General features: G+C 55.5%; 1 protein-coding gene across 1 annotated transcript; it reads right to left on the bottom strand.

The window, feature by feature from the left end:
• Nucleotides 1-1,472: 1,472 nt before the first annotated feature.
• Nucleotides 1,473-25,172, bottom strand: ADORA1 (adenosine A1 receptor). The gene is made up of 3 exons (XM_037410763.1): nt 25,057-25,172; nt 24,304-24,688; nt 1,473-2,508 (listed from the first exon to the last, which is right to left on the bottom strand). The coding sequence occupies exons 2-3, from the start codon at nt 24,642-24,644 to the stop codon at nt 1,875-1,877; spliced, it is 975 nt and encodes a 324-aa protein (XP_037266660.1). The 5' UTR covers nt 24,645-24,688; nt 25,057-25,172; the 3' UTR covers nt 1,473-1,874.
• Nucleotides 25,173-25,732: the final 560 nt, after the last annotated feature.

The following is a 25,732-nucleotide window of genomic DNA, read 5'->3' as shown; positions in this document are numbered from 1 at the left end:
AAGGGAAGGATTTGCTCCTGTCCTTGCTATTGCTTTTCTGCTCTGCTCCAGTTTTGCCCAGTGTGGTTTGAGCCAGGAGCCTGGATACAATATATTGATGCCCTTGCAAAATATGGGAGGCTGAGCCCCGCATCTCCTCTCTTTGCTGCCGTCCTCCTCCTTCCAGAGAAACAGAGGAACCCCCTCCGCGCTAAACAGAGCTGGCTGCAGCAGTGGGCAAAGGGGACACCCAACATATGCTACATGTGCACAGCATTGCTTTCCATAGCCAGCTAACAAGCCACCCATAAATCTCACCCTTCCAAGGTCCTTTTCCTCCCTGCACCACCTCCCAGCCCCTGCAGGAACTTGTCGCTGCAGTCACTTTGTCAGTTGGTGACTGGTGACGTCCAAGGGGCAACGACCCTTCTGGGACAGGGCCAGGGTCATAGGAAGTGTGTTTCCAATGGGAGAGTGCTGAACAAGGGATGCTGATAAGAAAGGAATAACAATTACCTCAAATTAACTCTTCCCACCACCTCTTTGGCCCTGGAAAAGGTCCTGCTGTAGATCAGGGACTGGCAGTGCAGCTGCCAGCATCCATAGGGACCACTGAGCTGGGTGGGGGTGATCATAGACTCATAGAACTGTTTAGGTTGGTAAAGACCTTTAAGATCATGGAGTCCAACCATGAACCCAGCACTGGTCCATCTCCTCAAAAGTAACCGATAATACACCCTGCTCACGGCCATACCTAAGGCAGGGATGCGGGGTGGGGAAGTGGCCCTGTGGCAGCATCAGCATGGCCACGGTGGCCTGCAGCCCTCCCTGCTTGGCCCCAGGGGGGTGCAGGTGCCCCTCTGCTCCCCTGGGCCGTGGAGGTGGCTGCATCAGCCACCAAGGTTTGGTCAAAAGGGTTTGGCTGCACAGGGAGGGTGGTAGGGAGTGACATGGGGGACACGGGGCAGGGGCTGGGAGATACTTGTGACTGCCTTCCACAGAAGGCAGGCAGGAGAAAAGAGGGAGAAATGACTCAACGCTGAAGTGAAAGGAGAGAAACGACACATGGAGGGGACACAGCTGTCTGGGTGTAGCTTGCAGGGCTGGTGGGTGCTGCTGGGCTCCGTGGGGAGCCATCGGGGCAGCGAAGGGTACTTCTTGCAGAGTACCCTGGGGTTATGCTTAAAGGCTTCCTTTCCCCTCTACCTACCTCCCTGGTATCTGTGAGTTGGAGAACGACTCTTTGCTCTGTGGGGATGGTGGGTTCGTCACCCTGGGCGTGCTGGCATTGCCACGGGGTGCCTTTTCCTATCTCTTCCCATGTCTCAGCCCAGCTCACCTCTCCGTGGGGGAAAGAAAGAGCTTGAAAGCTCCCAGCTTCAGAGCTGCAGAAACCACATTGCCCTGGGCTCTCCCAATTCCCAGCAGCTTCACTGCCATTCCACGGGTCCATGGATGCAGGGGCCAGGGTATGAGGTGTTCCCCGCATCACCAACTGCCACGCTCCAAGGAGCTAGAGGTCTCTCTCCATCAATGGCAGAGGACCTCCTGGGTGGTTTTTATCATTTACTTTATTTGCATGAAGATAAACTGCGTCTTTGTCTGTACAATTTCTCCTTAAATACTTGGCAACCCTTAAAAAAATGAAAAACAGAAACAAACAGGAAAAAAAAAAAAAGAAAGGAACATTGCAGGCTACAATATCAAAACAGTACGATGCTTGTGAATAAATAACCTCCTGGGGCAGCTGGGGGACACGGCTGTTTGGATTGCACAGGGCTGGTGAACCCAGCCTTCCCGGTCCTCTCTACCCTTTCCCCTGACAGCAGGGACAGTGGCCAGATGGCCCCATGTGGGCTGGGCACGGAGGACCCTCCTCTGCTCTCTCCCAGCCCCTAGTTGCCCGGCTCAGCCGTGGTGGTGCTGGCGTTTTTGTTGGTTTTGCAGCAGAAGTACTGGTTCCAGATCTGCAGGAAGGCTGTCCGGAACTTCTTGATCCTGAAGGCGTAGACAATGGGGTTCATGGCCGAGTTGCCATGGGTGAGGAAGATGGCGATGTAGGTGAGGATGTGTGGTGTCTCACAGGATGGGCAGAACAAGGTGATGCAGTTGAGGACGTGCAGAGGGAGCCAGCTGAGCGCGAAGAGGAAGAGGACCAGTGCTAATGACTTGGCGATCTTCAGCTCCTTCCCATAATACTTCTGGGGGTCGTTGGAGCTGGAGGAGACCTTCTTGTTGAGTTGCTTGCGGATGAGATTGAAGACTTCCAAGTAGATGAGCAGCATCAGCAACAGGGGAGGCAGGACCCAAACGAAGAAGTTGAAGTACACCATGTACTCCATGCTGATGACCGTCTCAAACTGGCACTTGATGACAAACTCCGTGTGGCTGCCATTCAGCTCCTGAGTCCTCCGCATCTTGTTCAGGTTGTTCCAGCCAAACATAGGGGTGAGTCCCACCAGAAAGGAGACGATCCAACAGCAAGCGATGGCCACTGCTGCCCGCCGGGGTGTCACCACACTCTTATACCTGTGGAAGAGACAGCAACCACAGGAAAGAATTAAACACAGGTGAGATGCTCTGCCTGGGGGCTGGCTGCTCCGTGTGGGGTGGCAGCACCCATACTGAGACGACATGATGCTCCTCATTCCCTTCCCTGGCAATTGGTAACAGCTTGTCCTGATAGATGTGTTAACGGACTGGTTTCTCTGCATGTGCCCTGGGGAACCTCACCCTGTCTCCCACCCCACGCCCCGGGGGGGTGCAGAGACCTCAGACATGATCCTGGAGCTCTGGGGGTTGATGCTAAGCCAAGAAGTGCATTAGCAACCTGGAGCATGCCTGCACGTTCAACTCGCATATCTAGGGGAGGTTTCACGTCACTCCAGCAGCCCACCTTACATGTGAGCACCCCGCACCCACAGCGGCAGGTCACTCTTCCCTCCCCCATGCACCCGCACTGCTGGCACCCTGTCCCAGACAATTCCCCCTGCGCCCGGGGAGGAAATCGCCAGCAAAAGCATCCTCTGGGACCCACTGGGCTGCAGGAAGGATCTGCCGGTGCTAATGGACCCCCGGGGAAGCTTCTGGGCACAGCCTGTTTCATTTCCTAATGTGCTGAGCTGATCGACAAAACCCTCTTTCCTAATGGGCCAGTGCCAAGGGAGGAGGAGGAGGAGGAGAGCTGTGCTCCGGCTGGGCTCTGCTCCCTCCCTGATGCCGCTGGGGAGCACGCCGGGGCTGGGCTGGTCTCTCCAGAGCTCTCCAAGCGGGAAGTGGAGCCTGCTAGATTGATTTTTCCCCCTGGCCCTCAAAGAAAAGCTTGTCTTTGGAGGCTGAGAAGATTCGGAGCCCAAGTGTTACTGCTTTCCACTGGAGGGGACTGAACAAAGGATGTTTTCCTGACTGTTTGCTGGGTTTGTCAGCGATGCTGGTGTTAACCCGGCCATGGGGACCGTGTGGAGGTGGCTGGCAAACCTGGATCTGCATCCTGATGCTCAGAGCTCTCTGCTGCATGACTGCAGCCTTTACCTTTGGTGGAAAAATGGAGAATTTTGGGGCTTTTTAATACAGCCAAGACCCCAAACCCCCTTGAAGGTCCTTTCTCAAGACCCATCTCAGGGGCAAGGTGTCTGGGTGGGAGCATGGAGGGGTGCAGGGTGGAGAGGGGGAACATCAAGCCTCAGAAGTTCAGAGTCCAGAGCCACCAGCCCCAAACAGCTTTCCTGAATGAACTCCCACTGGCCTGGGAAAAGATTCCCAGCATCCTAAAGGCAGCCAGGTCCTCCTCTGAGAGCTGAGGCTGGATCTGGAGGGTGATTTATTCCTTGTGGTGAGGAAAGAAGGCAGGAGACCCTGAGAAAGGTGCAGGGCAGGGAGAGCTGGGGCATGGGGTGGATGAGGGATGGTGGGGGAGCACCAGTGCTGTGGGCCAAGTGAGGGGAAAGGGTCAGGGACGACAACACAGGAGCGGCACAGGGATACTGGAGGCTCAGGCTCCCATGGGGTTGTGTGCTGGCCCATGTACCCCATGTCACCGATAACAGGTCCCTGGGGAGGGCTGATGTGCCCTTCCAGCCGTGACAGCCCACTGCCACCTCCCCAAGCTCCAGCAGCTTGTGGGGGAGCAATGCTAGAAATAACAGCACATACACACCCAACCCCACCCCGCCCAGTTCCTTCCCTCTTTGCAGTCCCCGCATCCCATCTCCCCACTCCCAGTGGTCTCTGCTCCCTGCCCTGCACCCATTGCTGAGCTGTGGAGCAGCAGCTGTGCCAGCATCGTCCCCAAACACTCTCCAGCGCTGGCAGCCAGCACCCAGGAGCAGAGCTGCTCCCCGAGCACCCACCCCTTCTCCCCCTGCCCGCATGCCTGGGCTGGGGGGGCACATGGGGCAGGGTGACCTCTAGACCTGTTGTTAGTCATGAACCAGGGTCAGAGCAGAGGACGCAGTGTTCACTCTTACAGCCAAAGCAGAGGGGATGGGGAACGGCTGCAGGGGGCCCAGCCCGGATGGTCCCGGCCCCCTGCAGCTCCAGAACACCGCGTGTTGTGCAGATGGCTATCAGGACAGCTGTGGAGGTCATGCAGACCTCAGGTCCCTGGATGCACACAAGCTCACATGGTCCAAAGTGTCTAATACATACATAGCAGAGCAACCACCCCACACGCTGCTGGCTGCTCGTTCATCTCCCCGCTTCAGTGCACGTCCCTCTGCCTCCTCACCACACATCTGTCCTCCTCAGTGCACATCCATACCTTCTCAATGCACATCCATCTCTCGTTAATGCACATCCATCTCTCATTAATGCACATCCATCTCTCGTTAATGCACATCCATCTCTCCTCTTCACTGCACATCCATCCCTCTTTGCCTCACATGGATGCCCCCACTTTGCTGCGCATCCATCCCTCCTCCTTGCCACACATCCATCTCTCTGCCATGCTCCATATCCATCCTTCCTCGCTGCACATCCATTTCCACCACCTCGCTGTACGTGCCTGGCCTGACACACTCAGCAGTTCAAGCACCAGGACCTGGCCCTCCCTGCTCCTCAAGTGACTTTGCACTGCGAGATTTAAGCGTGGCACTGCAGAAGCCACCAGCAGCTCAGAGCAAAGCCTGTCCATGCATCCCCCAGCAGGTGTGCACCACGGTCACAGGAACCGTGGCTGAACCAGAAAAATCCATAGAAAACAGCAACATTTGGATCCGGGGCTTTTGTTCCTTTTGCTCCTTCCAGCAACAAGCCAAGAGCAGAGGCAGCTGCAGTACCCTGCAGGGGAACATGCTCCCTGGGGGCTCTGGGATGTCCACTGTCCCCATCAGCCCTACACAGACAATGACAAAAGCCATGAAATGACTCAGTGCCACCTCTGTGCACCCCACAGAGCCTGCCCACACAGCTCTTGTGGGGCTCAAACCTCACTTAAAGGAGGGAAACGCAAGATCCTGCCTAACGCTCAACCGCATGGCACAGGGCATTTGGGAGGGGGCAATTAGCAGAGGGGTAGGGGCAGACTTTGCTGCTCCTGTATTTCTTCCTTGGTTATGCCATAAAGAAAAAGCCTTTCTCATTTACCTCATTCTGCATTAATATAATAGGACTAGAGTTTGGGATGGGTCTGGGTGGCGGAAGCACTAGAAAATGCTGATAATGGTTCACAATTAATAAATAATCTTATCATTATCATCAGCACTGGAACAATTGCTAACATCATTGCAATTTTATTACTACTATTATTTTTATTAACAGCTGTGACTAAACCATCCATGATAGTAGTCACCACCATCATCATACAATTTGGGTTTGTTTCCTTTGTCTGTGGGGCTTTAGGCTTGACCATAATTGCTAGATTTTCCTCCTGTCCTCCCTCACTGGTGGTTTTTGCACCATCCCTTCCCCACAGAGATGGGCATCACCCCAAGTCCTCCTGAATGCCCTGCCAAGGCCAGGAGAAAAGAGCCTGGAGGGAGCACAGCAAACATCCAGCCTCATTGATATCCTGGGATGGGCAGGAGCTCTGGTTTGCTGTGGAACAAAAATGTCTTTGTGGGTTTAGAAAATAATGCAAAGAGGCAAAATATCAATTATTGATAGAGTGCTGTTTGTGTCCTCAGGGGAACTGCAAAAAGTGATGGTTGGAGGCAGAGGCAAACAAACTGTCCCCCAGGGCTGTGCAGAGCTAACGGGGATATACGGAGCAGGGTCCTCCAGGGAGAGATGCTGTCTCGTGGTGGGATGCTCCAGGAGATATTGCAGAGTTTCTTGGGCTAAGCATGGAGTCACTGGGGGAGATATTAAGGCCCCTTTTCTCCAGAAGATCATTAAATGCTCCCTGGGCCCTCAACCCAAAGACACTATCCACCCTCCTTTCCCTTTGCTCATCATTCCCACACTTGACTCAACTTTTTCTGCCACATCCTGACGTAGCCAGACCTCTGCATCCCTCTCTGTGGCAGCAAAGGGAGCCCAGCTCAGCCCAGGACTTGCTCTTTAGGTGTCTGGCACTGGGTGGGCAAAGCCCCCATGGCCATTGAACATATCAGGACACATATGAAAACACACGGAGAGTGACACATTCATTGCATTTCTATTGATTTGACTTTTGTCTCAGGGTCTGTCCCCCAACAGGGAGACGAGGTCTCCTTTCCTAGGTCTCCAACCCACAGGTCGATCCCAATCTCACACTCACAAAACCCTTCTTGTTTTGGTTGAAAAAGCTTTAAAGATTCCAGGCCTGGTTTGAATAAAATTTGTTTGTTTTTAGTATTTCTGTGAATAACCTTTTTGTCCAGAAAACACTTGCAGCTGTCCAGAGAGCCCCAAAATGTGGCTTTGCTGGTCCTTGCTCTGGTAGAGTTTATTGCAGTGCAATTCCTGGGGAATTAATTCACTAATGAAGGCAGGCTATTGCTAATGAAATGAAGCTGGAGCCAACGTGGTAAGAGGAAAGGAGGCCAAGCTGACATGAAGCTCATCTGCATTATGAATGCAGCAAGGAAAAGCAGCCAGAGCATGTCCTGATCTAATTGAAAATCTCTAGACAAAAGTGCTTTGATGTCAGAGGATTTTGGTTCCTGCATCTTTTTTTCCTGGCTCTATCTTTGCTTCAGATCCTTCAGTGTCCTGGGGCTGCTGGGTGGGAAACTCCGATGTTGGTGTTCAAGCTGCTCAGAAATGCGAAGCTGAGAATACAAAGCGGCATCCAAGTGCTGTGAAGGGAAATCATCTCAGCTGTGGCTCCGGGCTGGGGCGAGGAGCTCCCTGGGTACCCGCACAAGGTAGACGTGCTGCAGGAGGGACACTGCTTCACAGAGAACCGTGCAGTCACTCCTTCGTCACCTCTAACTGGATGGGAAAAGTTTATTCCTGCTTCAGCCTCTTGCTTTGGTTATTTTTCTCCTTCCCTTCAGATCTCCTTTGGGCTTATTTAAGTAAAAACCTTAAGTTCAAAATTTCTTCGTGGGAAGGAGTGGGTCGGGCATTGGAACAGGCTGTCCAGGGAGAAGGTGGAATCACCACCCTCTAGAGGTGTTTAAAACACACCGAGATTGCGGTGCTTAGGGACAGGGCTTAGTGATGGACTTGGCAGTGCTGGGTTAACAGTTGGATTTGATGATTTCAAAGGTCTTTTCCAACCTAAATGATTCTATGATTCTAAGAAGAGGCTTTGGGGGGAGTCCAAAGCTGGTAGTCTGTGATGGGATCCAGGGATGGATGTCCCCGACAGCTGCCAGGTCCTGCCACGCTGCTGCGAGTCCCCCTGCGTGCAGTGAGCCATGATTTCAGAGGTCACAGCTGCCACCACAGCTGGGGCAGCACCCCTGACGAGGGGCAGAGCAGGGCTGGGACCCCACCCACCAAGAGTCAGAGAAGGATTTTCTCACAGTATGGTGTCCTTTCTGCTTGGCAACAGCTCTGCAAGCAGCTGGCACCTTTCTAAGCCCTCCAGCTCAGCCCACACCTGGTGCCCCACAGTCTACAGCAGCTCAGCCCCCCCGGCCTCAGCAGAGGGGAGCTGGGCTATGACCAACCTGTCTTTTAGGACCTCTGCTCCCAAAACACTCTGGGTCCGCTCCACCGCAGCAAGAGGCACCACACCATGAGGCTGCTTCATGCAAACCTCACCCAAAGCCACCGCGAGAGAGGATGAAAGCGTGTGCAGCGGCGTGTATAAATGCACTGGGCTGTGTGCATCCCACTGAAGTGCCTCCTGGTCCAGTCTGTGTCCAGGGTTTGGTTTTAGCATCCTGAGATGGGAGCTCTCTGCATGGGAATTATTCTGCACCAAGTGACTCCAAAGCACAAGTGGCCTCAGCCGAGCGAAGCAGCTGGCAGGGCCACCGAATGTTTCTAACCACTTTTAATAGCCACTGATTATTTAATGGATAAAGGCGAGGGTGATTATGAGGCTTATGAGAACAAATCCATCCTGCAAAACTGACTGGTCCCCACACACCAAGCCATGGTGTCCCCAGGGCTTTGGTGAGTGCTTCATTTAGCAATGGGTAAAGCTGGAGCTGGTCACATGGTAAGAAAGTGACAAAAAAAGGAGGTTTTGTGCTTTGAGCTTTTGCTGGAGAAGGTTGTGCAGGGGTCTGGACCATTTGCAGCCCTCCTGCACCCCAGACAGGGTGCAGACATCTCCCAGGACCTTGGAAGCACCCTGTGATCCCTGAGGACTGCAGAGCAATGTGGACACATCCAAATGCAGCCTAGGGACACAAATATCCCCACAAGAAGTAGGGGAAATAAGGTAGAAAAGCGCTTTATGGGTTACAGTGCCTGCAAATGGGGAATGATGCTTCTACAGGGCAGCCAGGCTGTGCCAGGGTATCTTCACCCCAGGCTGGCAGTACAAAACATGAGTCCATCAGAGATGTCCATCCAGTGGATGGCTGCAAGTGTGGGAGGAGGTGTCCTTCCCCAGCTCCAGCACTCCACAGCGTGGAACCAGAGGGCAGACACATCCCCCCACATCTGCCGCTCTTGTGATGCCATCACCCCTGGTGGGACCAAGCCTCAGAGCACACGTCACAGCTCAGCCCACCTTGAGTTTGGCATCTCCCATGGGGCAGTATCACCCACAGCCTCATGAGGCTGCTTAAGGGCTTGTTTCCCTGCTCCCCAATACCCATAGAGACACCCACGCTGGCTGCCTGGTTTTTGAGTCAAAACCTGCCGTATTTCAGGTTCTAGCTAGAGGATCAAGTCAAATCTTTGCCTGCTGAGCCAGAGAGATTTGTATTCTCACATCTCTGGTCCTCGGGATATTAGGAGCAGCCACAACATCACACCAGCCTAGATGAGTTCATCGCCAAGCACGCGTGCACCTCTCCTGGGGCTGCTCCTGGCTTCGATGGAGCAGTAGGTGCTGGCTGGACCTCTGCAGCCTGCTGCCTCCGGGATGTCTGTGCTGCTGGACTCCCTGGGCTCTGGCAATGAATCAAACCCATCTTTGGGAGCAAACCACCAGCTTCCAGTAACTGCAGAGCTTCTTTTCAGGTCACTTCTCAGTTGTCCTCATCTCAGAGGTGGAATGTGAGTAACCTCCATGGCAGCTCCACCATGGACCAGAGCCAATGCCTTCTGCTTGGGCATCCTGGTGGCTCCCACTGTGACAGTATCCTGCAAGGGGAAGGGAGAGCACAGGGCGGGGGGGGGGGAGTGGAGGTTGCAGAGCGGGAGGATGGGAAGCATGAGGACCTCACACACGTCCTCCCCCTCCAGGCTCTGCCCTGGCTGTAGAGGAGACACTACTGTTGTCCAAAGAAGGCAAAGGAGCGTGTGTCATCTGCTGCTGCTTAATGAGAAAGGCAATTTTCCTCACATCCTTCAAGCAGCATCCTTTAACCCAGCAGCAAATATAAATCCTTTGTGCACATAAAGTTAATCTTGTTTTCAAACTGGCCTTGGTTTACAGCCTGTGGCTGGATCCCGACACGTTCAAGTGCTCTGCCACTGCCTAAGTAGCAATTCTCTGCAAGGACTACTCACCCACTGCTCAGCCTGCTCACCCCAAATGTGGGTGGGTGGGGGTTAAGCAAGGGGCTGGGGACACCCAGGGCATCCAACGCCTGCTGGAAATGATAATTTAATTTGTGCCGACTGGGGAGTGCTGCCCTCTAACCTCAGCAGATCCCTCATGCCCCAAGGGAGCAGTGAGACCACCTGATGCTGTGGGCAGCACTGAGTGCATCCAAGGGTGCTGAGCGCCTGCACTGGGGTGGCCATGCTCTGGATGTGTCACCCTCCTGCTGCCATATGACAGTCCTGCATGTGCACCCAGTGTCCCTGGTCAATGGGGTACAAGTCGCACTGAGCCATAGATTTGCACCCAGGCAGCTCCAGGGATCCCTCCCAGCTCTACCATGTGTGGTCACAGCCCTCCAGGATTTTCCTGGATCGTTGGCTTCTCCCTCCAGGACCCCAAGGTAAGTGGGAGGGAAATGATTTAACACTATTGGCAACGGTTGCAAAATCGTGAAACGAGCTGAGAATCTCAGAACTGGAGGGAAAAAATGTGATGTTCTTGTTTTTTTGGCTCCTGGTTTCAGGCAGCAGCATTTTTGAGCATTTCTGTGCAATGCAAAGCATGAGAAGTGCTGCTTTAAAAGGGATTAGAAGCAGAAACTGAGATTCTTCTATAGCACTAGGATGTCAGGAGTTAGGGCACATACAGAGGAACAGCCCAGTCCCTAAGAGGTGGGGGTGAAATTATGAAAGTTGGGTACGTCGCTGATGGATAGAGTGATGGGCACAATGGATTTGTTTTAAGTGTTACCCCCAGACAGTAAATCTAATGGACATTTTTAGTGTCTAAACAGTTTTTTTGTAAAAAACAGAAATTTGGCATGCGGACATCTCCTTGGAGAGGAGCATGAGTCTGAGCCTGAGGGTGGGTCCTGCACGCCCCCATCACACAGCTGAGTCCCTTCTACACTGGGAGCAACCCCACCTCCAGCTGAAGACAATTTCTGCAGGGCAAGAAGGTTTCAGGAGGAGCCGCTCAAACCCCATGTGCGCGGCTCTGTGGGCAGCGGGCTGGAGCTGTTCCTCACCGAGCGCCCTGGCGGGGAGGTCAGTGTGCTTGGCCTCGCCTGCCCTCGCCATGCCGGACCACCACCCTGTGGATGTGGCCACCTCGCAGGCTCTCACACATCAGCCCTGCCCCTGTCGTGGCAATTAGCTGGGAGCTGATTGCCCAGGCTTGACTCCGCAGCTGATCCTGCGTGTCCCTGCGTGTCCCCCTGCGATTAGCGAAGTCGGGGCAGTGTACACATGTAGTACAAAGAAGGGATAAAAGGCAGCTTTGGCTATCTTCAGTGTAAATCCAGGGCTTCACTGGATAAAAGCAGTGGCTTTTTCAATTACTATTTGTATTGTACTTCAATTTTTCTATGCATTGCATATTTTTATCCTTTATGCAAAGGAACCTCTTTGAAATGAGGATTCTGGAAGTCAGCTCCCAAAATGGAGAAGGGAGGGGGAAGAGGAGAGAACGAAGAAAGCAAGCAGCTCTAAAACCCACTGAAAATGCCAAATCTGTCAAATGTGTGCTTTATGAGAAATTGCAATGAGATGGTAGATATAAAATGCCTGGTGTGACTGGGCTCCGAGAGCCTCCATGGCTCCTACTCCATCCCACAGACGCTGCGGCTTGCAGAAAGCCGGCCGTGCGAGGAGGAAGATGCCAGCAGAGGAAGCGCCTGGTGCCATCTGCACAGCACCAGGGCAGGTTGCCAGTGCCACCGTCCTTCCCTGCCTGTCACCACCGTGCTCTGCGAACGCTGATAAATCAAAGGCCAGGTTGGTACCCACAGGAGACCTCCAACCAGGTGAGTCTGAAAAGCACCAAGAGCCATTAAAAGGCAGGAGGAGATCAGAGGTCCCAACTAGAAGGGAAATAAGAGGCGTCCTGAGACCTGCTGTTGGCATTTTTTTCTGCATTCGACAGGACATCGAGTTCTGCTCCCTGGATAAATGGGAGGCAGGAAAATGGAGATAGCATCTCCTGTTAAGAGGCATTAACCCAGCCATGAAGCAGGGCTGAGGTGGGTCTTTATCTCTCCAATGCAGAAGCAGTCTTCAGAAAAAGACATATCCTAAATTGGAGCTGGAACAAGAGATTAGTACGGGCTGCCTTTTAATTTCTTGTTTTTTACACTTCTGCTAACCTGACTCCTGATTTCACAGTCAACAGCTGAACTCCTCAGTTTCTTAGGCTACAACTCGTTACTGCTGTCCAGGATCCCCACAGCACGATTTGTCGCTGCAAAGGGAACATTTCCCTCCCTGCACTTAGCCCAGTTCAAAGATAAGTACATTCAAAACCAAAAAATTGGCTGGGAGCTCACAAAATGTGGGGGGTTGTTCTCTCTGCCCAATGTCTAAATAAGAATTAGGCATGCCAGCAAGATCTGCTGTTTCTAAACCTCAGAGGACATGATAATCTAAAACAACCAGTTCAATGTCTTCTGTCCAATGCATATTTCCCCTGATCAAAAGATCAATTTCAAATGCAAAAAGCAGTTGGATTAATTTTTTATTTTTTTTTTTTGCTAGTGACTTCATATATGTACTTTCAATCAGTGAAATTAATTTTGGAGATGCTGTTTTGTGCTATGGTTGACTTTCAACCTGTCCAAGCACAGCTTGCCACAGAGCTTGAGGAAAACCTGTGCTATTCACCTGTCCACCACCCTATAAACCAGGAGGAGCACATATATGTCAAGCCATTAAGTTATTTGCATTGGGAAGAATCTGTTCAGTGCAGATCGATATATCTTGATCAGCCAAATTAAATGCCAAATTGAAAGTGAAGGCTCCAGTTAACACCACAATCAAATGTTCCCTCACCTCAGAGAATTGATCTTTCACCAGGAAAACAAATTAAAAGTGCAAATGTAAAGCAAACCTGAAGTTTAGTACTTAAACTCTGTTTCCTTTTTCAGATTTAAAGGATTATTTATTCCTTTGGAGGAAAACTGACTGACCTTGTTGCCTGGAAGGAAGTAGTTCAGTATTTCCATCAGGATGGTGGAGAGTAAGAGCTGAGCCCCAAGACGAGGAACAGCAGTGAAATGCATCAGTCAGGCAAAAATTACACCCTGTGCGTCTTCCTAATTACTCCGGCAGTTAAATCCAAGCAAGGAGCAATGTGCAGACACAGCCCGAGTCTACCCAGGCAGCCTGGCTGGTGCAGGGCATGGAGATGAAGGATGCGTGGGCCAGGCAGGATCAGGTCCTCCCCAAGCACAAGGGACATGTGAAGCCTGCGAGGGACCCAGCACCTCCTTCCCCGGCACACAAGGGACGTGCCGTGCGGCAAGAGGGTCCCCAGGCTGCTGGGGATGGACCTGTGGCACTTTGGGCAGGGGGTGGCCCTACGGAGGGTGGCACTGACGCTGCGAGCATCATGGCAGTGGCTGTAAAGGCAAGATGGGGATGGCTGCAGTATCGGAGCTCCTGGAGCTCCCTCTGAGCAAACAGACCTCGCTGAGCCCATAAAGCACCTGTGTCCCAGCAGTGCTGAACGTGGGGAATGATCTCCCTTAAAATAACCCCCTCTCGCCTGCACCCACGCCGGCGTCCGCCTGACTGCGCAGGCTTGGCCCGTCCATCTGTGCTCCGAGCTCTCCCCCAGGCTCGGCCACTCCGTGCCGCAGGCGAGCAGAGCTGTTTGCACAGAGGAAAAAGAGTGCTGCTTTTTTGCATGTTACAAGGCTTAAGTCACTGAATGTTGTTACCAGTGCAGAAAAGAGAGAAATAACTCTGTCTGTAAGACTGCTAGTTACAGCCGTGCCTGAGACAGCATTTCGCAGCATCAGCCTCTTGGCTCTTTCGGGGAGTTTGGAGCATCATTCCCTCTGTGAACAGATGGGGAAACTGAGTCGCAGAGGGGGGCTATGATGTGCCAAGTGAAGCAAGATGAAATGAGTTGAATGAGAAAGCCTCCCTGGTGCCAGGAGCTGGCACTTCCCTTGTTTGAAGGAGGCCAAGAAAAATCATCCTGGTCTCTGGACGCAGGAAGAGAAGTGGCCTGGAGAAGGTGGATGGACAGCTACGCCAGTGATGTCCCGGCTTTCTGTGCTCTGGCCCTCCTCTGAGGAGCAATGGAAAGGTGTTATCATCACCCCAGGCAGGGTCCAGGACCGGGGGATGTGACCTCCCTGCCTCTGTGTCCCTGTGGTCCTGCTTGGGCATCGCTGGTACCCAGGGGTCTGCATGCGAGAGCACTGCGGCTGGTCTCAGGGGCAACGTGGATGGAGGCTGCTGAGGAAGACAAGGGAACGGGGCCAGGAGAAAAATTCCCTTTCCTCCTCCAGCTCCTTTTTGTGAACAGAGACTTTTGTTCTTCACCAAAATCCAACCAGTCCCCCCAAGACTGCGACGGCTGCTGAAAGTGGTCCCCTGCTCAGTGCCAGGGGGCGAGGACCATGCCAGGACAGGATGGGGGGTAGGAGGGAAAAGGCAACAAGAGGTGGGGCAAGGGCGTGAGAAGGAGCTGCTGGGTCCCACCAGGCTTAGTGCAGTGAAAGGCAAATCCAGATGCCCAAAAAATTTCCAGTGACAGATCCTTCTCTGCACTGCCCTACATCACCAAAAGCTGTCCTTCCTCCTCTATTTGCCTGCCCCCTCCCCCCCCCCAATCTGAGCCTTAGCCCATTGCTGCCTGTGCTCTACAGAAAGGAGGATCTCAACCCCTTGGGGTTATTTTTGACTCTTGCTGATGGCATCAACGATGATGTCTCCTTAATACCCAGACCTGCCCATCCAGATGCCCTCCGGTGGGAAAGGTGGCTGCGTGCCCGGCTGCAGGCTGCAGTGGGGCTGGGTGCTGGTGGAGCAGGGGGTGCTCTGCTCAGCTCATTGCTATTCTGCAGGACACCCCACTGGCTGTGGGGCTTTTTTGTGACTGCCTTGGAGAGCATCAATTGCTCTTTCTTGCAACTGGGCATCCCACGCAAGAGCTGCGTGCCTGCCCCAGCAGCTGGGCAGCTGTGCTGCCAGAGAAGGCATCTCCCCGCCAGCAGCCTGGCCAGCCTCTGGGATGGCTGGTTTCCCATTCTGTAGGCTTAAAAGTTCAGGTCACCTTGGATGAGACGTGTCCCAAAAGGACAGGCTCCTTGGATCTGCTCCTCCCAGCCCATCAGCAGCCCCCATGCTGGGTTCTCCCAGCTCCTGTGTCCATCCCTGCTGCACCTGGCAGAATCCCTTCAAAAAATCATTAATTTATCTCCAGGATAAACCAGGGCTGTTAATATTAGTTCAGCTGTGCCAGCTGTCATTTCCCCAGGCTCTGAGATGATGCTGTTGTCCCCAAGGGGACGAACCTCTCAAGCTGTCCCCATCCCTTCCATGGTCTCCTCCATGCTCCACGTCCCGCTGTCTGCAGGGACAACCCGCCAGGACCTGTCTCTGGGCTTCCCTCACACCCCTGTGGGCAGGACCCTGCAAGGTTTTTCCCTGCCCTTCCTCCAGCCAGAGGTTTTCTTCCAGCCCATCAGTTTCTTTCCACTCTGAAATGACTCCTGTGTGTGTCACAATGAAACTCATCTCCCAGGTCATTGCACCACAGTGCCTCCTCCACATTTTCTTCCTTTTTACCATCCTCCTTTGTGTTGCAGTGACCTTTCTATCCCTGCTGCCTCCACACCTCTTGATTCCCTCACGTCTGCTCCAACTAGTCCCGGTGCCCCCCGTCTCTGTGCTGAGGCTCATGCTGTGAGCCCCGGCGTGAGTCACCCCCCCACTGTCAGGCTGATTTCGAGCAGGGCCACCTGGATGCGGTGACTTTATGGCCCCCAGCCCTGAGCCTTCACCCAGCCCTGCCTGCTCTGCCTTGGAGTCCCAGGGACGTTGAGGTCCCAGGCCACCCAGCTGGGTGGCTGCCATGTGCCCCCTGAGCACATCTCCATGTCCAATAGCCCCTTGGGTTTGGTTACAAGCTGCCTTGAGTTGTCCTAGAGGAGATCTTGCTGGGTCTGGCTCAGTGACTGCAGGCTACAGCTGCGGGTCTGGCAGTCCCTCCAGATCAGACTTCGAGAACAGTCTGGCGGGCTGTGTCCCAGCTGTCCAACATCCAATCTCATGGCCATAATCCCCTGTCTGGTCAACAGAGTCAACCTGGCACTTTTAAGACCCAGTTCAGCTTATTCTAACGCTGCGAATGGGCTAGAAAAACCATGCTGTGATGTGCCCTGGGGTGTAAAAGGAGCTGAGGGTGGCCTGGCTGGTGGTGGCCGCACGGCACATGTCCAACCAGAGCAGGACAGGCACCACACGCGTGTGCTAAGGGCTGGGCAATGACATGGCACCCAACCTGCGGCCCCAGAGCCGGTGGCTGGGGAGGGGGCTGGTGCTGGCCCCATGGCAGAGGAGTGCCTGAGCCTGCCTGCACGCCCAGCCCTGACCCCGTGAGTCACTTATTTCTGCTCTGTCACCGGCTCTGGCTGGCACGGAGCGGAGGTGGGACCATTTCTGTAAAGACCAAGTGATGACAATACCTGCTGTTGGAGTCACTTTCTTCCACCTCAGGGGTGGGGGAAGACCCGGGACCCCCCATCGAAGGGCTCCTGCATGCCCTGAGCCAGCACCAGCACCAGATGGCTGTGGTGGTGGCACATACCATGGTGAACTGGTCCTGACTCATTCATGACATGCTGCCTGCAGGGCCAGGCTGGGCTGGCAGGGACAGGGCGGGCTGAATCAGCAGCTTTTGCTTTGGCAGAGCCTCCTCCTGTAGGGTGTTTCGCTTGTCTCAGTGCCAGCAGCTGCACAGGGTCATTGGAAAGCACAGCGCACCAAGCCCCAGCGTGCATCACCCCCACCTCAGCGCCTCCACCAACCCAGTGCCCCCCGCTGGAAACACCCCAGCCGCTCCAGAAAGGGAGCACCATCTCCCCAGTGCTCAGCAGTGCTGTTGGAAGTGTGACATTCCCAGATGTTTTGGGAGCTCTGCTACTCAACCATGGGTCTGATGGACTATTGTACCATGGACACAGGACCATCACTCACCTGCAGTGAGGGACCTCACCTTACTCACTGCAGACACCTCACTGTCCATCTCACCATGTCCGGGTGGCCCTGGCTGTTGGTGCTCCTCACCTTTTGCTCAATGGGGACCTCATGGACAGTTCGTGTTGCCACGGGATGAAGAAACGTGAGCTGGCTAGTGTTCCATCTGGCCTGCTTTGTAGAGTACGTCCTCTTGGGTTGATGGTACCCAACAACCTGAATTACTGCTATGGACATGGGAGAGCCTTGCTGGGTTCCATCTACCCATCTTCACCTGGTTTGATGTCTGTGCTCCCTGCAGGATGAATTCATGGATGGGAGACCCCTCACCAAGGACGTTGTCCCTACAGAGGTGTCTCAGCCCCTTTTGACTCAGTAGATAGCAATGCTGTCACTTTTAATTAGGACTGATTGCTGACAGGAGTGACTTGGCATTCAAGCTCTGCAGCCCAGGGACCTGCAGCCCAGGGGGACCATCTGGCCTCCTGGATAACCCCGCTGCCTTGAGTTACTCCTGTACAGATCACCATGGCATGGGCTGGCATCACGGAGGAGCCTGGCTGCTGGGTGCCCTGGGCACAGCTGTGACATAAGACCAGCTGATCACTGCACAGTGCATGAACAGAAAGGCCAGGTTGTCCTGGCTTATCTCAATTTCCATACCTGCTGTGCCCCAGCCTCCGTCCCTGCCTGGTGGGGTCACCCTGAGTGAGACACGGCACTGCTCTGTGCCTCAGTTTCCCTGTCTGCAAAAGTGCTACTGCCCTTTCTGGGAGCATGCCTTCAAATTTACTGGTGACCCCTGCCAAAAGTCAATGCTTTAACCTGAAAATCAGTAGAAACGGGGGAAAAAAACCCAATGAAAATATCCCTAGAGCATGATTTTGGGGTGTAGCAGGTGAACATGAGCAAGGAGCTGGTTTTCGCTCATCACCCTGCAGTGCAATGCAGGCAGACGTAAGCTCTGCTGAGGAGACCGATGTTGACCCGCCGCTAATGAGGTCAGGGCAAAATGATACCCTGGGCGGATTACCCAGCACGGGAACCACATCGCGCCCTGCTCGGAGATGCAGAAGGGCTGGGATGAGAGGGGGTGCTGCTGCCCAGGAAGCCTGCCCAGGGTCTCTGGAGGCCATTCACCTCCCCTTACCCTTTTAATCCAGAAAACCTGGGAATAACCCCAAATATCAGCAAGTCTGGAGCATCCCTGCACAGGATTCACTGCTCTTCTCCCCTTCCCTCTGTGCTACCAAGAACACAGCATCCTACAGTCGGACCCTTGCTGCATCCCAAGGAGGCTGACACCTGCAAACCCCAGCGTTTTCCCTAAGAGCCTGGGAGCTGGGGACACTGCCTGCAGCCCAAACCACTTCCCTCTGGCTGGCATGGCAGCATCTGCAGCTTTTTCATGTGACCTGATTTTGCGTCTGTCGGCAAACGTCTCGTGGTGCTGCTGCGGCAGCTGTGCACGCTCCTGCCGAGCCTAATCCAGACGTCCCGTCACCCAGGGAAGAGCCCTCGTGGCTTTGATCTCTGACTTAGTGTGATCTGGGCTCAAATTTGCTCTGCCGATCAGAGGGTCATGCTGGAAACCAGCTCACCTGGGTATTTACCAGGATCTCAAGACCAATATAAGCTGTTGGTAAATCCCTTCCCATTTCCAAGGGTCTGAGTATTTTGGTGATACCAGAATTGAGCTCCTGGTCCTGGACTGGCTTAGCTCATCCATGCACCCCAGATCTGGTTCACACAGAGCTCGGTGTGAAACACTTGCTCTGATTTAGCATCCTGCTAAAGCTGCTGAGCTGGTGCAGGGTGCTGGAAGCTGCAGCTTGGAAACAGCCCAAAGTCTCCAGCAAACCTCTCTGGACTGTGATTTCTGCCTTTTATTCTCCATCCTTGGTTCAGATCTGCCTGTTCCTCAGGAATGAAGGTCTCCATAGATCACCTTAATTTGCTAAAAATATACCTGGTGGAGAGCAGCAAGGGAAAAAACAATGAGGCAGCTGCAAAGTCCTGCCAGTCCCCCAAATTTCCCCATTTTAGAAAAAATAGGAGCTTTTTCCTCAGAAATCCAATCTGCTTTCACAGGGGAGGACCTGTAAGGATGGATGGCATCTTTTTATTGACTAATGGAGGTTGAGAGAAACCTAGATGAGCTCCTGGGCATGAAAGTCCCCCTGCAGCTCTCTGAATTCACGCTTCTGGCTCTGAGACACCTGGACACTTTTGAAATGTTTCCTCTAAATTTAAAAATAAGCCTCAGAAGAGTCATGGTTTTGTTTATTCATTTGCCTGGCTGGACAGAATCACCCCCCATTGCCACCACTTATTATCTTCTATTTTGGCCAGGCTAGCTAGAGATGTCTCCAGTCACCCTTGCCTCCCTGGGGACACGTAAAACCCACCATCTGGCCAGCAAATTGCCCTCAGATGGAGCATACATTTCCTTTTCTTAATTTCATCCCATTGCTCTGGGTTGAAAACCTCATGACAGCCTGAAAAATTGCTTCCGCAGTTTGATACCTCCCCACTTCAGTGGGTACCATCCCCAGGGGACCAGCCTCTACAGGCCACCACACACCCCAGCCTGGTCTGACACACACATTCCCCCCCCCCATCTCCATCCTGGACTCATCTACTGGGTCTCAGAGCCCAAGTGTCTGGGGAGGTTTCCTGGCACTTAGCATTGGCAGTGCTGGAAAGATTGCCCATGCACCCTTAGGTGCTCTGGTGCCTGGGAATGTGGGCCAAAGCAGGGTCTCATCCTGACATCCTCCTCATCCCCCCCTCCCATGGCAGCGGGGTGCCCACCATTCTCCTGCCAAGATCCTCCTTGAACTCTCAGTAGAGGAAAGAGGGGAGGACTATCTCAGACGCATGCCCTGCTCCACGACCCAGCTGGCTGAGGGCAACGAGACTTCCTAGGCTTCCCTGTGACCCAGCCCCAGCTGGCCCCACGCCTGCAGCCCTTGGCAGGCCAGGAGAGAAGGGGAAAGAGCGCTGCAATCCCAGCAAGAGCCTGAGCTCAGGCAGGAGCTGAAAAGCTGTGAGGTCCAGTGCGGAAGCCTTCCTCCTTCTACTGCTGGGTCCATCCAAGGGCTCACAGGCTGCCCTCGAGTCCTCCTCACCTCCTGGCTTGCAGGGGCTGCAGTTCAGGGCTGAGGGAAGCTCCTGCCAGCCCTGAGCTGTTTTACCTCACAGGGCTCAGGACAGGGCACTTCTGAACCATTGGAGAATGCCAGTGCTGCCTGCAGACCCTGCTTTACCCCGGGCTCTCCCCCTGCTGCACCCCAGCCTCCTGCCCCCTCAATTCCCAGCAATTTCAAGCATGGTTTGATCTAATTTGCATGGCGTTGCAGCCTCACATGTGCATTCAAAACCTTCTGCAACACAAAACGCAGCTTGCCCTGGGAGGATGCTCCTTGGGATGCCACAGGGTGGGAAGGGCAGGGCCAGGGGGGCATCCCAGTGTCCAGGCCTGGGCACAGGGGGTGGAAGAGAGAGCAGAGTGAGAGACCCCACGTACAAGGGCTCATGGCTACCAGCAGATTTCTCCAGTTTTTATCTTCCTGGCATGTTTCAAAGTGTTTGAGGAAAGAGCTGGTGGTCCAAGCAAAGTGGACAAGGTGAGGACCCCCAGGGACACGCTAAGACAGGACCAGGCTGCTTCCATGCATCCACCACCCCTGGCCAAGGGGCTGTGGCTCCGCGTGTCCTGAGAACACCAGGTCCTTCTGCCACGGCCCTCTCCGAAAAGCCCAGTGTAGCACCTCAGAGCACAGAGGGGGGGCCCTGAGTCAGCAGAGGCTGGTGCCAAAGGAGCGACATCCCCTCACAAACATCCCTCCAGCCCGGTCCCCTCCAGCATCCTGCCACGAACCGGCCGCCGCGGGGCTGCCGAGCGGCCAGTTCCTGACAGACACCCCCGGCCGGCTGCTTCCCCTGCCTTTGAACTCATTTAATCTTCCCTGAGTGCGGCTGAGAGGGAAGTTTGGGCTGGGCTGGGGGACCCCGCTGTGCCTGGCTGGGGGGGACAACAGGACTGGGGTCCTGCCTTGCCGCCAGGCGGGGAGGAAGGATGCGAGAGGGGACATGTGAGCTTTTCCACCAGCATGAAGGCAACAAGCCTATTGTAGGTGGTTTCCAGCTGTTTACAGCAGTTCCTGTGGAGGCTGGGGACCGTGGTACCCTCTGCTTCAGCCTGCTCCACCCAAGCGATGCTTTTGCATCTCTCCGTAGTCAAGAAAAGGCCCCTTGGGAGGAGGCAGCATCCTTCGACCTCAGCAGCCAGGAGGGACCCTACCTAGGGGTTAAACAGAAAGCCTGGCAAGTCCAGGGGTGATGTTGCCTCTCCTTCAGACAACAATTCCCAGGCAATAGTCCCCACCTCACCCCAGTTGGTCAGTATGTGACAGGAATGTGGAAACCCTTACACACTCCTTCATGGACCCCAAAAATGAAGTGTGCCAGAGGAGAGACAGCATTTGTGGGGGTGGCCGGCACAAGGATGGAGCTGGGATGCACAGAGCCTCTCTCCTTGCTGCTCCCAGCCCCTGTCAGCTGCCCCTATGAAATGCATTTCATTGCCTGCTGTCCCCTCTCCCCAAGCCCTGGCAGAGCCAGGGCTGCCTGCGAGCAGAGCAGGGAGTGTGGGGGACTCCCATGCATGACAGCCCACAAGACCCCCTTGGCCATGCCAGGCCACGTGTGGGTCACGCTGGCGAGCATCCACCCTGTGCCAGGCTTATCTGGGGACTTTCTTTGGCACAGGAGTGAGCTGTGGCGTGCACGCTGTCTGCTGACCCTGTCCCCTCCGTGCCTGATGCTGGTCGGCCACGTGCAGACATGATGTCCCTGCTTCATGTCCTGGCTGCCCTTGGGATGTGGCTGAGGCAGAGATCCCCCCACATCGCTCCCTACCTGCCTGCAAATCACTGTGGGACGCCATCGCTGCCCAGGACGGGGTGCCATGGCTGCCTTCAGAGACGTTAGCAGCTCTCCCTGAGGTGTCCCAGGCATGAGTGGCCACTCGTGTCTCACGAGGGACCCAAGTCCCACCGAGGCATCGCAGGTTCTTGGCACCCAGCACCGATTTGCACACTGGTGGGTTCAGCGTCGCAGTGAGGAACACCAGCACGGAAGCCGTGATTTGAGCTGTCAGCACTGTCAAAGTGTTTTCAGCATCACCTTTTAGCATCTAGCAACAGGTTGGGAGAAACTTGAGGCATTTCAGATTCAGGGAGTATTCTTTTGTGGCGTTTTCTGTCCTATACGTGATCTCCAATGTTGTTTTGCTGCTGTGTCTAGGGCACAACGTCACCTAAAATCACCATGTTTGCCAACTGCCAGGAATTCACGCCAGGGAAAGAAGGAAACATCCAGGAATAAGTGAACAGGAGAGCTGGCAAAAGCAAACCCTTCTTGTTGTGGCCATGAAGCCTTTCAATATTAAAGCGAGCTACAAAAACTCAGAGAGAAATCTCATGATGTCGAGTGCTCAGGCACGTAACGGGAGAACAAAATTCAGGGTTGAAAGAACCCACCCGAAGTATCCACAGCACAGGGGGCTCTAACTTCATATTGCTCCCAGGAAATCTCATGGAATCAGGCAGAAATCTCCCCAAAAAGGCCCATTTGGTGCTCAGAGGCAGCAAGGGAGGAAAAAAGACTGGGTCTGTTGGGAAAATGACTGACAAGAGCTAGGCAGTGTTGCTATGTATAAAGCCGCAGTACTCCCACACCTGAACCCATCCCCGCCACACAGGGGATGCGGAAAGACCAAAAAAGCACCGAGAGCAATGACAGGGTGAGAATCACTTTGGTTACACCAACAGGCTGGAAGACGAGGATTTTTCAGGCTGGGAAAAATCACACTTAGGGAGGAAGTTGGGAACAGCCTGCGAAATCATGTGTAGCGAGGAGGGGGTGGGCAGGGACAGTGTTTTTATCCTGTGCCCCCCCTGTCTTACACTTCTTCACCGAGCAGCTTCTGCTACCCATAGCTGCAGGAAAACCCTCAAAGCAAGAGACCTCTGGCCTGATCCAGTGGATCTGGGGACAGAAGGGAGCAGTCGGTTGATCCCGACGCAGGTGCCTCCTGTCCATGTTTCCCTGTACAGGGAGGCAATTCCAGCACCAGAAAGGGTCCTACACCTGCTGGGGTCTGGGTGGCACCTAACACAAGGGGGCTGGGTCCCTTTTGGGGGACCTTTGTGCTGATGCAGGGTCGTGGACCCCTCCGGCAAATGGGCTGGAGCCCGCAGCTGAGCTGCAAAGGGGCTGGTGGGGTGACACGAGCTGGTGTGTGCTCAGCTGTCCTGGCCGGGCTCAGCTCTCCAGCAATGCCATCAGCAGTGGGAACCTTCCTGGAGCTGATGAGCCTGGCAAAGGTGTCCCTGCAGCCCGGGCACATCCTCGGACAGAGCAAGAGGGACCAGTGACAGTGACTGCACGGTGAGGGTCTGAGCCAGGACCCACCAGCTGCACTTGAGTGGCACCAACACCGGGTGTCACATCCCCTTCCATCCCGCTGACAGCCCCCAGTCCCACTGCAGCACCCCAGCCCTGCAGCTGCCTCCCCCCAGCCACAGAACCCCACCGGCGGGGAGGGAGCCAGACACAAAGTGGTTAAATATCTCCTCCCGGAGCAGCAGAGTTCAAATACAGTTCGTGCCCCTCTTTTACACTCCACAGTAGTTGCTACTGGCTTGGCTTTGACAGATACAGATGATGAGAAGAGGAAAAACAGGGAAAGGAGTAATTTGTGGGGTAGCCCCACAGCCAGGGGGTCCCTCCTGGGTGAGCCTGTCCCATAAGGCGTGCCAGGCTATCACCTCAGGTCCCTCAAAACCCCAAAGCTGTGTCCCACAAGTCCATGAGCAAGCAGGTTATCACCTCTGGGTTCCTGGGCTCAACACAGCAAGGGAAAACCTGGGCTGAAGACAAATCTATCGTCCCCTTTCCGCTCCCTGGAAAGGTGTTCTCCATGTGTGGTGGGACACACCTTGTCCCAGCCACGGGGACCCTGTGCGGGGCCACCCTGCCCTGCCTGCCAGCTGCCACGATGCAGTCCCTGCCTGTGCACCCAGTGCTCCCGCAAACCCCCAGGCGAAGCTGCCGGAGGCTCCAGGACCCCCAGCCCAGCCTGCCCCGAGTGCTGCTGCTGCAGCCAGATGTGCCTGGGTCGGCAGCCTGGAGGGGGACCTGCTTCCAGTGCTTCTCCAAGAGTCTGGGGCACACTCGCTCCTGTAACCCCACAGCAGCCACCGCGGAGCTGCTCTGGACGCATTTTCCTACCTGACAGGTATCTTCACCCGCAGGTATCGATCCACAGCGATGGCCAGGAGCGCCAGGATGGAGCTCTCAGTGAGGATGAGGACGGGACAGGCCACCATGAGGCAGCTGTAAAACTCTGTCTGTGGTCCAATGTTGATGATGATGGCCAGGGGGATGACCAGGGCCCCCACGGCCACGTCGGCCACCGCTAGAGAGACGATGAAGCAGAAAGTGGCATCTCGCAGCGCCTGGTTCATCTTCACAGCCCAAATGACCAGGATATTCCCTGGCACGGACACCAAAGCGATGAGGACTTCGATGGAGATGTAGGCAGCCTGGAAGGCTGAGACGGAGTGTGCCATGATGCTCCGGTGTCCCCCGGCCACTCACCGGGTCCCTCAGTCACCTGCAAACGCACGGGCAGGCGGGTGGCAACTGGCACCGGTAACTGCGCTGCGAGCCGGGCTGGAGCCTGTGCGGGGGGGTGGGACGGGACCCCCTCCCACCCTCCTCGCCTGTGCCGTCCCCTGGGGCTCCAGCCCCGCCGGGGCTCGTCCCGCACCCACCGGGGCCGTGGGGCGAGCGGGGGCCGCGGTCCACCGCCGGGGGGGAGCGGCGGAGCCCCCCCCGCCGCTCGGGGCAGCCCCGGGGCCGCCTGCCAGACCCCCGGGGCCGATACAGCTGCAGCGGGACTCGCCCCCCGCCCCCCCCCCCGCCCCCGGCTGGTTCCCGGCCCCGCAGCCGCCCGCTTCCCCCGGCCCCATCCCACCTCACCTGGTCCTGCCAGCCCGGGGCTGGTTCCGGGGCGCCCTCACCCCAAGGTAGCAGGAGCTGCCCCCCCGCAGGGTCCCCCGGGGGGCATGCTGGGGGTCCGGGGGCGCTGGGCACCGGGCTGGCCACGGCGAGTGGGGCTGCGCTCGGTCCCCGGTGCCCGGCACCGCGCGGTCCCGCAGGCTCCGCCAGCGCCCGCCGGAGCGGGAGCATCACACGGCGCCGCCCCCGGCCCTTTAAAGGGCGACTGACCCGGCCTGGGGCCCGCGAACGCGGGAGGGGCCGGGGGCGTGTGGCGGGGGGCAGAGCCAGCCCCAGGCTCCCCACACGCGTTTTTACACCGAACCCGGTTTTTGAGGTGGGGTGTGAGCGGCGGGGCCGGGGGGGGAGGGCGAGCAGGGGGGCAGAGCCTGAGCCTGGGGTGAGCGAGGACCCAGCGCATCACCGGGCTCCGGGCTCGCCCCCCGGGTCGGGACCCCCGACCAAAGAGCCGCTGCTCGCCCTGGCTCCGGCTGACAGCGTCTCCCCCAAATCACTACTGGGGTGGGTCGGGGCTCAGCCCCAAAGCACCCTTCACCCTCCGGATGGCACCCCTGGGTGCTGGGGTGGGGCTGCACCCCATGCTGGGGAGGGGGAAGGCGCAGGGCTGGCAGCATCCCTCACGCGGGGTCTGTTGGTG

The sequence above is a fragment of the Falco rusticolus genome, chromosome 17 (assembly GCF_015220075.1).
Source record: "Falco rusticolus isolate bFalRus1 chromosome 17, bFalRus1.pri, whole genome shotgun sequence".
NCBI classification, from domain to species: Eukaryota; Metazoa; Chordata; class Aves; order Falconiformes; family Falconidae; genus Falco; species Falco rusticolus.
Note: the sequence above shows the minus strand (reverse complement) of the source record. Positions and strands in the feature narration are given on the sequence as shown.